The sequence below is a fragment of the Parasteatoda tepidariorum genome, chromosome 6 (assembly GCF_043381705.1).
Source record: "Parasteatoda tepidariorum isolate YZ-2023 chromosome 6, CAS_Ptep_4.0, whole genome shotgun sequence".
Taxonomy (NCBI): Eukaryota; Metazoa; Arthropoda; class Arachnida; order Araneae; family Theridiidae; genus Parasteatoda; species Parasteatoda tepidariorum.
This window is the reverse complement of record NC_092209.1, coordinates 83,394,078-83,408,456: the sequence shown is the minus strand read 5'-3', so window position 1 is coordinate 83,408,456 and position 14,379 is coordinate 83,394,078. Positions and strand designations below refer to the sequence as shown.

The window sequence follows — 14,379 nt, the reverse complement described above, 5'->3', positions numbered from 1 at the left end:
TTTTTTTTATACCTTGTGCTTTATCATTAAAATTAAATTAATATCATAAAGTTAATTTTAATTTTTTGTATACTGAAAATTTATATTCATGATTAAATTCAAATCTATGTCAGAATCAATATGTAAATCACAAATTATTCCTGATTCAATATGTTTTTGCGGAGCGAAAAACCATTTCATGTCATTATGATTAGAATGCATCTACAAAATGTCTTGCTCAACATTAACAAATTTAAAGGAGTAAAATTACAAAATTAATTAAATGTTAATGCACTTTTTTCTTTTTAATTTGTTTTCGATTGATAAATCATTTTTTGTTAACTAATTTGTTGCTGTGAATGTAATAGTTAAATCATAGTCATAAACAACGGAAATAATTTAAATAATTACAATTAGTTAATTACAATATAAATAATGCAACTAATTTTAAAATATTAGATCGGACGAAGTTTATGACTTTGCATTCAGAACATAATCTTAAAAAGTATAACCCTATAGCCTCTGTAACTCTGTGGGGGAAACATTTTGAGCGTGTTAGGTGGGTCATCTTGACCATCATTTACTAGCAGGTGTTCCTTTGTAACACTCCTTACAATGCCCTTTGTTCATTTTGGGGGGAATAAGTTTGTGACGAACCGTATCTGTCATCTTGCTGTCTATAATTTGCTTTATAAACAAACATAAAAGGTTTATATTATAGACAGCAATTATGGTGAAATGATAACCATTTTTCATTTTTTGTCGTTAATACTAGAAATAGATAAAAATATCTTCCATTTTACCTTTTCCAGCAAAAAATGTATTTCTTTAAGAAAAAAAAAAGAGTCGCAATAACGGAAGTTTTAGTATTGTTTAACTCGTCATGAAAATACAAGTTCTGTAACTTTATTAGCATTTCAACGGTGATTTAGAAAATTGTCGCAATAGCGAAGTTTTCGTAATATATCAATGCCGTTATATCAAGCTCTTACAGTATTTAATCAGATTTTATAGCTACAAAATACTTATTAGTTTACTAGAAACTTACCTCGATTAAAATCCGGAAAAATACTGCATCGGACAATAATGTTTTCCAATCTTCTTGCCGCAAATTGCACACCTTATAACGGTAAAATACTTAATAAGTGAAAATATAAATGTTATGATAGATAAATGGATTTAAAAAATTATAAATGAAATTATTAATAGATTGTACCTGTAATTGAAGTTAGTTTAGCCTTTCACTGATTGTGCTTTGTTTATTGTTTTTGTTATCGTTACACGTACATAAACAGTTTATATGCTCATTTCAAATTGCCGCTTCTAAGCTATTGCCAAGCTGAAGATAGGTATTTTATCTACGTCGCACTAGAGCTGCACAATGGGTTATTGGCGACGGTCTGAGAAACATCCTTGAGGATGATCCGAGGACATGCAATCGCGATTTCGATCTTCTGCAGATGACATGGCTCTCCCGCTTTGGTTGACTGAAGACGCGCACGCGAAGTAGAGCATTTTACTGTAAACCAGTTTAACTCCCCCTCGAACCCTACGCAGTCTGATCAAAGTGATCACCCACCCGCTTACTGACCGCAGCCAGTGATGCTTTACTTCGGAGTTCTACTGAGAACTGTGTCTTTACGATCAGTCCACAGCGGGAAGTCAAGTTGAAGAATAAATAGCACAAACTAGGGAGGGACATCACAAAGATGCATCGAATTATGGTGGGGTCCGAACCCTCTACCTCCACGCTAAACAGTGTATAAGGGGAGGACGATACCTCTCGACTAAAGGAGGCTCCAAGAGATCGACTAAAAGTTCGGGCATTTTTTATACGAATATCAAACGTTTTGAAATTAGAGTTTAGTGTGCCTCAACACTTTTTGAATTTAACTCTGAAAATAAAAAACCCCTTAGGCCAAACTCGCTTTCGTTGAAGATTCCGTTTTAGAGTTGCACGAATAGGAAACTCGTGAAATATTCTCGAGGTTATCCCAACACAAGAACCTTTTTTTTAATTTCCAATGACCAGAGTTACAGAAAGACCTCCAAACCGCAAAAGGGGAGGAACAAATGAGAACATAAAGAATAGAAACGCATAACAGGCGTGGCGAGAAAAAGTCTATGAACTCAATAAGTCCCTCGCGTGCCAGTAACGGTCGCACAAAGAGATGTCCTTCAGTACCGGACAACGGCGAATGCGGTCAGCATCCATCTCTTCCTGCATGTCACAGAGCTTACAGAAAGGGGTCTGTGCAACATGAATTCGATGAAGATGTTGAAGGAGGCAGTCGCGTCCAGAAGCTAGTCGAAACTAGCATCATATACAAGGAACTAGCCAGAGTTGTAGATCACTTAGCCGCAAAAGCGTTACCAGGGTGCACCACGAGGAGGTAGATCTACATTGCACCCCACACAAGAACCTTCTATCCATAGAGTGTTTCTTTGCATTGACATTGCAGTCTGTGATATCCACAAGTGAAATTTTTATTTTATACAACGATTTTATTTTCAGCTCAACTAATTACTTCACGCATCTATGAAAAATAAAGAGTTAGACAACAGGCAATTTTTTTTCAAGATTGATGTTTTAAACCAGTGGTTACCAACTGGCCACCCGCGAAGCCTTTTTTGTGGTCCGTGAACTAATATATACTATTAGTTGTCATTTTTTTGCGGAAAATTTTCGTAAAAAATCTATAATCTATCTTCGAAGGCAGGGATAGCCTGGTTGGTAGGGCACTGGGCCCATGCCCAAGAGGTAGTGGGTTCGATCCTCGCAGGCCGAAGACTCCCCGTGTAATAAATGGTGACTGATGCACGTTTAATCTGTCGAGTCTCAAAATCCCCCATGTTCCCATAACAAATCAATACTTCTGGGGGTACTGATCCAGGAGTTTTTTTGTCTTCTGGATTGGGTTCAAAATTACATGGCTACAGTGTTGAACAGTAGTAGTCGCAAACCCAAAATTGGGTCGGCTGTTCAACGACGGTTATGAAAAAGAAAAATCTATCTTCGAGCTAAAATTGAGGATCACCCAACTAATCTGGAACTGTGCGAACTTGCAGCAGATGTATTTTTGCAAACGCGGGAGGAGAAAGGGACTAATTTCTTCAAATTGTTAGATAAAGAGAGGTTTCCGAATCTGCGGGAATTCGGCCTAAAATTCACATCAATGTTTGGAGGTACATACTTATGCGAAAGTGTATTTTCATCAATGAAATTTAAAAAGAATAACAATATAAACTGTCTTACTGACTCTTCTCTTGAGACTCTCAACAACTGATCCATATCCAAGGGTATGGATCAGTAGGGTTGGTATTAGGTTAGGTCCATATCCATTCTCTGGTGGTTGTAGCAGACAAACTTCAATTCTTTCATTGAGAATTCTGTGAGCTTTGCAAGTTTTAATACCAACCCTTCTAAAGTTATATAACTTAACAGTGTGATATCTGTTGCTTATTAATTGTTTATTATATTGGCGCACATTAAAGTTATTATAGTCAGAATTTTTTAATATGCAACAAAATTTTCTGAAAATCTACCTCTTATTTTAATTTGTAAATCAATACTTTTGTTTTGCACGACTTGGTAAAAATCTGACAGCAATATTTAATGTTCCCTCGAAATAAAAGAGTTCTATATAAAATTTTGATAAAGTTGTGGCTCGCCATTTGACCGGTGTTTTTAAATACGGCCCCCTACCTCATGTAAGTTGGAAACCCCTGTTCTAAACTAAAAAATGACCATGTAAAAGAAAGGTGTTAAAAGATAAATCAAACTCAGCCTGTTTTGTAGTTAAATTCAGTTCATCAACAAAATGATGCTGTAAGACTATTTTTGGAGTAAAATAGTTATAGCCAGTACAAAAAACATTTTTCAAGCATTTAGATATTGACATCATGCCTTATGTGCCGAGAGATGGATGTCTGTAACAGTTGTCAAGTTCGTACCACGAAACCAATGAACAATATCTGTTTTATCAAGACTGTAGCAGAAAACGTTGAATACTCATGTTTCAATATCACTGAAAAAAAATTCTTTTATGGTAATAGCATACAGATATTTAATTGAAGTAGGACTGACTTAAGACATGGACTTTTCTACATGAAAATTATCTCACAACAAGCTACATATAAGGAAAAGAAAAATGAAAATGTAAAATGCAGTTGGGAATGTTAAATGCTTTTTTTTATCAAACTGTGTGAAAATACTAATTTTATGTACTTGCTATCCCTGTTTTAATATGAAAATAACCTGCAGAGCCAACTTAGCAGCAAAACCCTAAACTATTTCCTCTCAAAATAGAAAACAAAAGGTCAAAATAGTATCNCCGCACACCCTCGGTCCCTAAGTAGACTGATCCAATAGGTCACCCACCCGCACACTGACCGTAGCCAGTGATGCTTGACTTCGGTGATCTGCTGGGAACCGTGTCTTAACGATCAGTCCACTGCGGGACCTTAAGACATGGACTTTTCTACATGAAAATTATCTTACAACAAGCTACATATAAGGGAAAGGAAAATGAAAATGTAAAATGCAGTTGTGAATGTTAAATGCTTTTTTTCTATCAAACTGTGTGAAAATACTAATTTTATGTACCTGCTATCCCTGTTTTAATATGAAAATAACCTGCAGAGCCAACTTAGCAGCAAAACCCTAAACTATTTCCTCTCAAAATAGAAAACAAAAGGTCAAAATAGTATCGGTTGTAAATTTGACGTCGTACTACAGCTGCACAATTTGCTATTGGCGACAGTCTGGGAAACATCGTTGAGGATAATCTGAAGACATGCCATCACAATTTGGATCCTCTGCGGAGGGAATGGTTTCTCCCCCCAACAACCTGGGCCAGAAGTCGAGCACTTCACGGTAGAACTCTCGGTCCTTAAGCAGGCTGATCAAAGTGGTCACCCACCCGCTTACTGACTGCAGCCAGCGATGCTTGACTTCGGTGTTTTACTGGGAACCGAGTCCTTACGATAAGTCCACTGCTTTACGAGTCGGGTGATTAACTTCCACGCTGTAGGGCTTTAAACGTTTCTACTTTAAATACTGCCTGCTTGCATGTTACAGATTATTCTAACCTTTGCTTCTTCGATTTAGGGAATGTATTTCGAAGATTTGCAGAAGAGGCTCGAGAAGATGACGATCCACAATGCATTGTAGCAGAAGAACAGCACCCGGAGTTCAGATATTTCACTCCTAAAAAACTGGATGGCACTATCATAAGCAATAGACACTTTACGGACTTTGAGGCTGTAATCAAGAGCACCATAAATTTGGAAGTTCAAACTGTTTTCATATTGCACGGCTATCTAGGTGGAAATGCTCAATGGCCTATTGTAAGTTGAATTAGTGGATTCACTTTCCTTTTTAAGAATTTATTTTAGCGTCACGCACTGAACTCTCGTTCATTTGACTTGGAAGATGCCGGAAGTGTTGCTCTTTAACGGTGGGTACCTGTGAATCTTAGTCAGAAAGGCGAGCAACATTACACGCTGCACTGAAACTACAGGTTCGTAGGGTGGTCCACATTCAAACACCAGAGGACAACACAGAAAGAAACATGCATACCCTGATCAGATTCGAACCCGCAACCATTGGTTTCGCAGTCAGGCATGCTAACCGCTCGGTCACCTGGTCGGATTCTTTTTTTAAGCATAAACAGGGCAATTCAAAACGAGAGAAATAAAACTCCTACAGTGTAATTATAATTTAAATTACCCTATTTAAATCTACATAGATCTACTGCATTTCGAGTTCTTTTTTTCCAAAACTTGTTACTTGCTTGAATTTGGACATTCGTGCAATTCAAACGTAGTTTTCAAATTGCCTGCAAAAACTAAACTGAATTCGAATTATTATTACTTATCCGACTATAATTCCAAAGTATCATTTATTGGAATATTTTAAAAATTTACAGTTTTTCTAAAAACTGAAGGATCCTCCGGGATGTTTCCCAGACCGTCTCCAATAGCCCATTGTGCAGCTCTAGTGCGACGTAAATTAACAACAACAACAAAAAAAAGTAAAGGAAAAAATTTAATTTTGTGTACTGGGAAATGTAATTGATGCTAATTGGTTTTGTAACACATACCTTGGACCCGTCGGTCTAATGCGTGTGCAACTAGTCTAGTGACTAGTTCCACTAGTCTAGCCTCGCGCCCAGACATTTTAGCAAGGGATACGATAGTTATACAATATACACAATAGTTACAAACATTTTCACATTAAAATGAGATTTTAATAAGCAAACTTTTCAGATAAAATTTAATGCTAATTCATTTCAAGATAATGAATTTTACTTCATTTTGGCTCTTATTCATATAAGTGAATAACCTTCCCTCATTCACTGCATGAGAAATAAAATGTACTGTTGTAAGTAAACAATGTATGTAAAATGTGTGTGTTGTAAGTGAAAAATAATAATTAAATAAATACAGAGATAGCATGCGTGATAGATGTTTACATTGGACAATACCAAAACAGCTTTTTGAAGCTGATAACATTTACATACATTTGACCATGAAATATTTTTAGACCCAAATTGTTTTTCTTTTAGAACGTTACTTGATTCCTTCTTTCATTAAGATCTTAAATTTAGTTCAAATCAATTCAGCTGAGCCGTGATGACTCAGAGGATAGAGCGTTCGCCTTTCAATGAGATGAGCCAGGTTCGAATCTCAGCGATAGCTGGTCAGTACGAATTCCACATCCGGCTTACACCGATTACAGTGCTGATGTAAAATATCCTCAGTGGTAGACGGGTTATGGGTTAGAGTCCCCTTGCCAACCATAGGAGGTATTCGTGGTTTTCCGCTCCATTAAACGCAAATGAGGGTTATTCCATCAAAAAGTTCTCCACGAAGGCGAATTTCTCGCAATACTTGATCAAAAACGTGTTAAAAATTACAAGGTTAAGGAGTTGAACATTAGTATTCGTAAACCCCAAAAATTGGATTGACTGTTCAACGACCGTTACAAAATAAAATAAAATAAATCAGTTCAATTAGTTTAATTTTGTTCTTTTCCATAGGATATAAAGAATGCGTTGATTGAGAAGGAGAAATGTAACGTCTTTATAGTAGACTGGTCGGGATTGGATGGAAAATGGTATGGTACAGCCATGGACAACATGCGTAGAGTGGGTGAAGAGGTCGGCGTATTTATAAAAAGGCTAAAGGTAAGTCATATTTCTTAAAAAAAAAAAGAAAACTTCTAGTCCCAACGAAAAAAATCTGAAGATTTTTTAAAAAATTAGTTCTAAGAAAAACTTGAAGGCATTTTGATTCAATTTCTAAATGTGTTTATTGTCTACAGACTTTTAACCCTCTGACTTTTCTCAACCATTAAAGCTTTTCAACTGTCTAAGTCCCATTTCTTCTCTTTCCACCAAAGCTTTTTGTACCATTTCAGCCTTATGTCGATTCTCAGTCTCCAAAGATTTTTTTAACGTTTCGGTCGTATATCTTAATCTCAGCCATGAAAGCTCTTTTACCGTTTCCATCACATGTCCTCTCAGCCACAAAAGCATTTTTACTGTTCCAGTCGTATGTCTATTCTCAGCCACGAAAGCTCTTTTACCGTGCTAATTGTATGTCCTCTCAACCACCAAAACTTTTCTACTATTCCAGAAGCTTGTATACTCTCAGCTATGAAAGCTCTTTTACAGTTCCAATCGCATATCTTTTCAACCACCAAACCTCTTTTACCGTTCCAGTCGTATATCTAATCTCATCCACCAAAGCTCTTTTACCGTTCCACTGGTATGTCTATTCTCATCCACCAACTAAAGCTTTTATACTGTCCCAGTCGTATGTCTAATCTCATCCACCAAAGCTCTTTTACCGTTCCACTGGTATGTCTATTCTCATCCACCAACTAAAGCTTTTATACTGTTCCAGTCGTATGTCTAATCTCATCCACCAAAGCTCTTTTACCGTTCCAATGATATGTTTATTCTCCGTCACCAAAGCTCTTTTGCCGTTCCATTCATATGTCTATTTTCACCCACCAAAGCTCTTCTACCGTTCCAATCGTATATACTCTCAACCACTAAAGCTTATATTCTGTTCCAGTCGTATGTCTGTTCTCATCTACCAAAGCTCTTTTACTGTTCCAGTCGTATGTCTGTTCTCATCTACTAAAGCTCTTTTACCGTTCCAGTCGTATGTCTGTTCTCATCTACCAAAGCTCTTTTACCGTTCCAGTCGTATGTCTAATCTAATACAACTTCAAAAGAGTGTAAGAAGAGTGAAGTAGAATTTTAAAACCAATTCCGTCAATGTTTTTAACTTTAATTTTAAAGCGTAACTTCTCATTCCCAAATACTTTGATTTTCAGGGCTTGATTTCTGGCTTCGATCCAAAAAAGGTACACATAGTCGGACACAGTTTAGGTGCCCATGCCTCAGGTTATGCTGGAAAATGGGTCAAAGATCAAGGATTCAAAGTTGGGCGAATAACAGGTATTCTTTAACTGATACTTGCTAGTAGTTTAACTGTGACTTATGTTAAAAGCTCCTTTTGATACGCTTTATGCTCAGATTGTTCGTAATACATTCCTATTAATGTAGATTACGAATGATTTCGTAATAAGTCATCACGTGATTAATGATCATTACTTCGTGATTCATGTTTTACGCGATTTATCAATCACAAACTATCACTAGTTGTTGTTGTTGCTGTAGTTCATTTACGCAGCACTAGAACTGCACAATGGGCTATTGGCGATGGTCTGGGAAACATCCCTGAGGATGATCCGAAGACATGCCATCACAATTTAGATCCTCTGCAGAGGGGATGGCACTCCTGCTTCGGTAGCCCGACGACCTGCACTCGAAATCGAGCACTTTACGGTAGAACAGTTTAACGAGGACCAAAACCGAACACCCTAGGTCCCTACGCAGATCCAAGTGGTCACCCGCACACTGACAGCAACCAGTGATTTCTGACTTCGGTGATCTGCTGCAAGCCGTGTCTTAACGATCAGTCCACTGCGGGACCAAACTATCAGTAATAGTACAGATCACGGTGACTTTATATATCGATTAACCATTGATTGAATTTATGGTATAGATTCAACATCGGCCAGTCTCGTGATGTAGGTTAGATTTATGGTGCAGGTAAAGGGTAACCATAAGGTTACCTTTTACCTACATCGATATATTTATCTATATAGATGTATGAAATCGGTAACCATGTTATCATATAGTTAAGAGTCGGGTATTCAGGATTATACTATTCTGCGTGTAATTAATTATACATTAATCTATGTAATCAGGGATCAATTTAGGGGAAATTGTGATCCGTTAACGGATCCTTCCCAAAATATTTTATCTTAAAATCTCACTCTTATCAAAATTCTTCTTTTGCAAAACGCGGCTGATGAAGACTTTAATAACTTTAACTACAACTCCTTGAAACATGGTTTTTGCTTTTTTCCCAGTATCATGGGTCTGGACGAAAGAATGCGAAACTTCTATAGGGTAAACCAACCAGTGAAGGAACACGACCCAGTGAAGGAACATTTCATATATATTGATTAAAAATAAGATTTTGAAAGTTTTTCTTTAGATTGATTGGTAACAATAGCTTACTGCCAAACAATAGGAGGTCATCTAGCAATGTTTTGGATTACCTGCTCAAATATACTTCTCTGGAAAAATTTTTGAATTTGTTATTATCTGTGCAACACCTTGTTTCGTTGAAAAAATTATAAGGTGAGTATTTGTAATTATATGTTTGAAGTGGAATTAATTGCATGTAATAGTCTTATTTTTCTCACTGTGAAAAAGAGAATTCAAAATATAGTTATTGAAGTTACGTTTTATTTTTTTTAAAGCACCATAGCATAATCAAGTACTGAGATAAGGGGGTGTTTATTCACTGGATCACCAAACGATGAAAAACCAGTGAAGGAACAAGTGTTCCTTTACTGGGTTTTTCTCCCAGTTAATGAAAATAAAAGAAATTTTTTAATTTTCTTGTACTTTTAGTCATATTATACATCAAAATTCTGTTTAAAAGACAAAAACCAGCTTCTAACCAGTGAAGAAACAGGCATATTCCTACACTGGGAATACTTCCAGTGAATGAACAGTAATGTGTGATATATGATTTTACATGACTCTAGGATAAGTAATTCTGCTATATAGAGGACAACCGAAATTTTGTTAAAAATTGTATGAATAATTCCTGAAATAATTTCAGTTCAAAATGTTAATTTAATAGCTTAATTTATGAAAAAATTATAATTTATATTTATTAACGGGGTGTGTAGTTACATCAAATGTTAGGCAACTTAATAAACTATGTTTACAAATCGAAAACTAATTAAATATAATCATAAAAATAGAACATTTTTTCGCTGGCTTTTGCACCAAGAACTCCTAATAAGCTATCATTATAGGATAGCAACGTGATTATATAATTTATAGAAACTACTTTACAATGTTAGAATTTAGAAGTAAGTTCCTCAACAAAAAACAAAGTTAAACAGAAACGATACTCAATTTCTTCAGAAGCTTGAGAGGGAAATCCCTCAAGATATGTTGTAAATTTTTAACACAGCATTGACGGAAGAGTCTAATATCGAAAATGTCCAAGAGCCTGTACTTTTTTCAATATGGAAGAAGCACGTATTAAAAGAAGACCACTTGGTTAAGTCAAACTTAGGAACTGAAGCTAGTATTGATAATGAATGCATATTAGATATCGAATTTGAAATGAGTCCTCATGCTGATTCTCTTAGTTGAAAAAAGAAATGATTCTGTAAGTAAAATCAGTACTTCTAAAGATCCTCTAGATATAAGTCAACAAGAGATGGATTTGCCTCAAACTTCAAGACACCTTTCCCCCGTCTATTTTCGAGAAAGGCATTCTAGAAATGTTGCTGAAAAATCAGAAGAAGTTTGGAAGAACCATTTACATTGGCCAAATATTGATGATAAAAAGAAAGGTCAAATAAGAAGAAAAACGAATAAATTACCTTTTGCACTAACTTCAGAGAAATGGCAAAAATTTCAAGAGGCTGAAAGATCTAAAAAAAGTTAAAACAAGAGAACATGGAAAAGAAAAAGAAAGAAAAAATACTTAAAAAAGAAAAAAAGCTTCAAGAAATAAGAGGAAAAAGAGTAAACAAAAAGGTGATAAAATAATAATGATAATAAACAGCATCGGATGACACAATGATTTAGATTTGACTGTCAAATTATAAGAAAGAATGATTTTTTAAAATTTATTTTGTATTTAACATCACTTTAATTTCTAGTTCATGATTACAGAATGAAGTTAGCATTTTACAAGTACTTGTATGTTATAATTTCATAAATAGTCTTGTTTTTATATATTTGTATGGCTAATGAATTCATAAAGAGCATTAAAATATAACCAAAATTAAGTGTTCCTTTACTGGGCAATTTTGTGTTCCTTCACTGGTAAGAGCTGTTCCTTCACTGGGTCTTCTTACTACTTGTTATTTGAACCTCCAAAACTTTAAAACAATATTATGTAAGTTCTCTACAATTTTTTTACATAATTTGCAATTAGTAACAAATATGTTGATACTGTCATTTAACTAAAATTACGAATTTTGAAATTAATATGATTTTTAAAAAGGCAAGCGAAGCTTAAGTGTTCCTTCACTGGTTAGTTTACCCTACTAACTCTATGTAAACAATCTACCTTTTTTATTTTAGCAGTAAATATTTTGAAAGATTTTAGGTGGCAAAACTATTAACACATTTAAAAAGTTTTTCGAAATGGTGTGCTTCTACTCATGCGAAATTCGGATAAATTATAATGAACTTTGGAAATTAATAACTTCTTTTTAGCTTTAATACCAGCAAATTTTAAAATCATTCTCTAGAATTGCGATATTTACATGTTGTTCTTGTTGTTGCTAATGCGACTGGCTAGTACCAGCAATCCTGCTTGATATCAAGATGATTTTTAAGGCAGATAGTTTTCTTGTTTTTCCAGTGGCGCCGTCTATGGCCAAGAATAGGATTTCAGCCACACACGTCAGCCTATTTTACAGGGAGTACCCATTCATTCCCCCACAGATCGTAATTTTGACTTGAACTAGAGAGCGAATAATCTCCAATTCAGTACCCAGTTATGTGAGCTTGGAGGACCTAGTGACCCCATCAGATGCAGCAGTCACCATTTAATGCACGGGGACTCTTTGGCTGGTGGGATTCAAACTCCCTTTCTCACGAACACAAGCCTGACATCCTAGTAATCAGGCTATATTTGCATAAAAATACTTGTTTAATTATGGTGATATTGAAGAAGAAAAGAAGCTTTCAATTTAATTTGGTAGATGTAAGTTTTGCATGGGTAAAAAGAACACCATTTCTGAAAGTTTCAAGTATGATCTTACAAATCAGTCTAACAGTTTTGTCATGTAAAATATTCTAAAACACTTGCTGCTAAAAGCATAGAGATAGTCTACAAGTGCTACCAAATTTTTGTCTAATACATATTGAAAAATTCCTTTAATGAAACTTAATTAACTTGTTTCAGTTATTTTTAAGTATACATTAAAACACGTTGGATTTAATTTTTGAACGTTTTTTTTTGTATATTGCAGACTATTCTTTATTTTGTATTTCTTCGCATTTGATCATGAAACAAAAATAGTACCTTGCAGCAGAAATAGAAACAGATTCAGAACAGAAAGCGAAATTTACAAAAATAAAACCTATTCCGAAAAGTCTAGAATAACCTCTATTGATAGTACCTAAGCTGACAGCGTCTTCAAAAAACTAAAAAAAAGCAAAATTTCAAAAAGAACATTCTTGTACTCACCTCTTTTACTTTCCAATTATGCCGACCGGACTGTATAGTGGTCAGGGAGCTGACCTCATACCAGAAATGTCCTGTATCCCGGACAAGGTTCGAATCCCGGACAAGGCATGAATGTTCCTTCATTCTTCACACTGTCTGTCCTTACTATGGGAGCAGCATTGGCCCACCTAATATGCCCTACTGATACCCGAGTGACAAGCGTCAATCGGGTAGTCAAAGGAAAAAATAAACTTTGCAATTATTTAAAAAAAGTATTTATGTTAGAGACCAAATTAGAAATTATTTTATGTTATTAAATTAGCAAGGTACATCAGTGTTCCTTCAAAAATTCGTTATTTAAAAATCTTACTGTCAGATTTTAGTTTTCCGAGAACGCTGATCAGCTTACATTATATTAAATGAGATTAATTGTGTGTAGTGCATTAATTGAGTACAATGTGTTGCAAAAGAAATTATTTAATAGTTGGTCAATCTCATAACTGCGCCAATCACTGGTCTTGTGGTTCCTGTACTAGGCTACGGGGAAAGTGGTTTATGGGTTCGAATCCCACCGTAAGCATGAATGTAACTTTCTCTCTCTGTGTGTTCTATGTCCTTTATTATGTGAGATTGTGTAAATGGAACCCGTTCTATAAACGAGTTTGTGGTTGTATGAAGTGGGCGACGCTACTCCGCTGCTGTGGCTTAGCCACAATTGCCCTCTGGGTAACGATAAGAGAGCAATTCTGTCATTTCTGAGGCCAATGGGAAGCAGACCCAGTGGGAATAGACGGCCAATGGGAAATAGACCCAGTGGGAATAGACGACCAATGGGAAGCAGACCCAGTGGGAATAGACGGCCAATGGGAAATAGACCCAGTGGGAATAGATGACCAATGGGAAGCAGACCCAGTGGGAATAGACGGCCAATGGGAAATAGACCCAGTGGGAATAGACGACCAATGGGAAATAGACCCAGTGGGAATAGAACGGCCAATGGGAATGGAACGGAGGCCAATGGGAAATAGACCCAGTGAGAATAGACGGCCAATGGGAATAGAACGGAGGCCAATTGGAAGCAGACCCAGTGGGAATAGAACTGACAATGGGAATAGAACGGAGGCCAATGGGGAATAGACCCAGTGGGAATAGAACGGCCAATGGGAATGGAACGGAGGCCAATGGGAAATAGACCCAGTGAGAATAGACGGCCAATGGGAATAGAACGGAGGCCAATTGGAAGCAGACCCAGTGGGAATAGAACTGACAATGGGAATAGAACGGAGGCCAATGGGGAATAGACCCAGTGGGAATAGAACGGCCAATGGGAATGGAACGGAGGCCAATGGGAAATAGACCCAGTGAGAATAGACGGCCAATGGGAATAGAACGGAGGCCAATTGGAAGCAGACCCAGTGGGAATAGAACTGACAATGGGAATAGAACGGAGGCCAATGGGGAATAGACCCAGTGGGAATAGAACGGCCAATGGGAATGGAACGGAGGCCAATGGGAAATAGACCCAGTGAGAATAGACGGCCAATGGGAATAGAACGGAGGCCAATTGGAAGCAGACCCAGTGGGAATAGAACTGACAATGGG

At 36.4% G+C, this 14,379-nt stretch overlaps 1 protein-coding gene across 1 annotated transcript in view; it reads left to right on the top strand.

Moving 5' to 3' along the window:
• Window positions 1-14,379, top strand: part of LOC107455537 (uncharacterized) — a 53,144-nt gene that overhangs the window by 24,982 nt on the left and 13,783 nt on the right. The window contains exons 8-14 of the mRNA XM_071181869.1: window positions 5,090-5,328; window positions 7,023-7,169; window positions 7,553-7,800; window positions 7,891-8,230; window positions 8,330-8,453; window positions 10,739-11,035; window positions 13,538-13,899. Of these exons, the coding sequence (XP_071037970.1) occupies window positions 5,090-5,328; window positions 7,023-7,169; window positions 7,553-7,800; window positions 7,891-8,230; window positions 8,330-8,453; window positions 10,739-11,035; window positions 13,538-13,899 (1,757 nt within the window). The remainder of the gene's footprint in view (window positions 1-5,089; window positions 5,329-7,022; window positions 7,170-7,552; window positions 7,801-7,890; window positions 8,231-8,329; window positions 8,454-10,738; window positions 11,036-13,537; window positions 13,900-14,379) is intronic.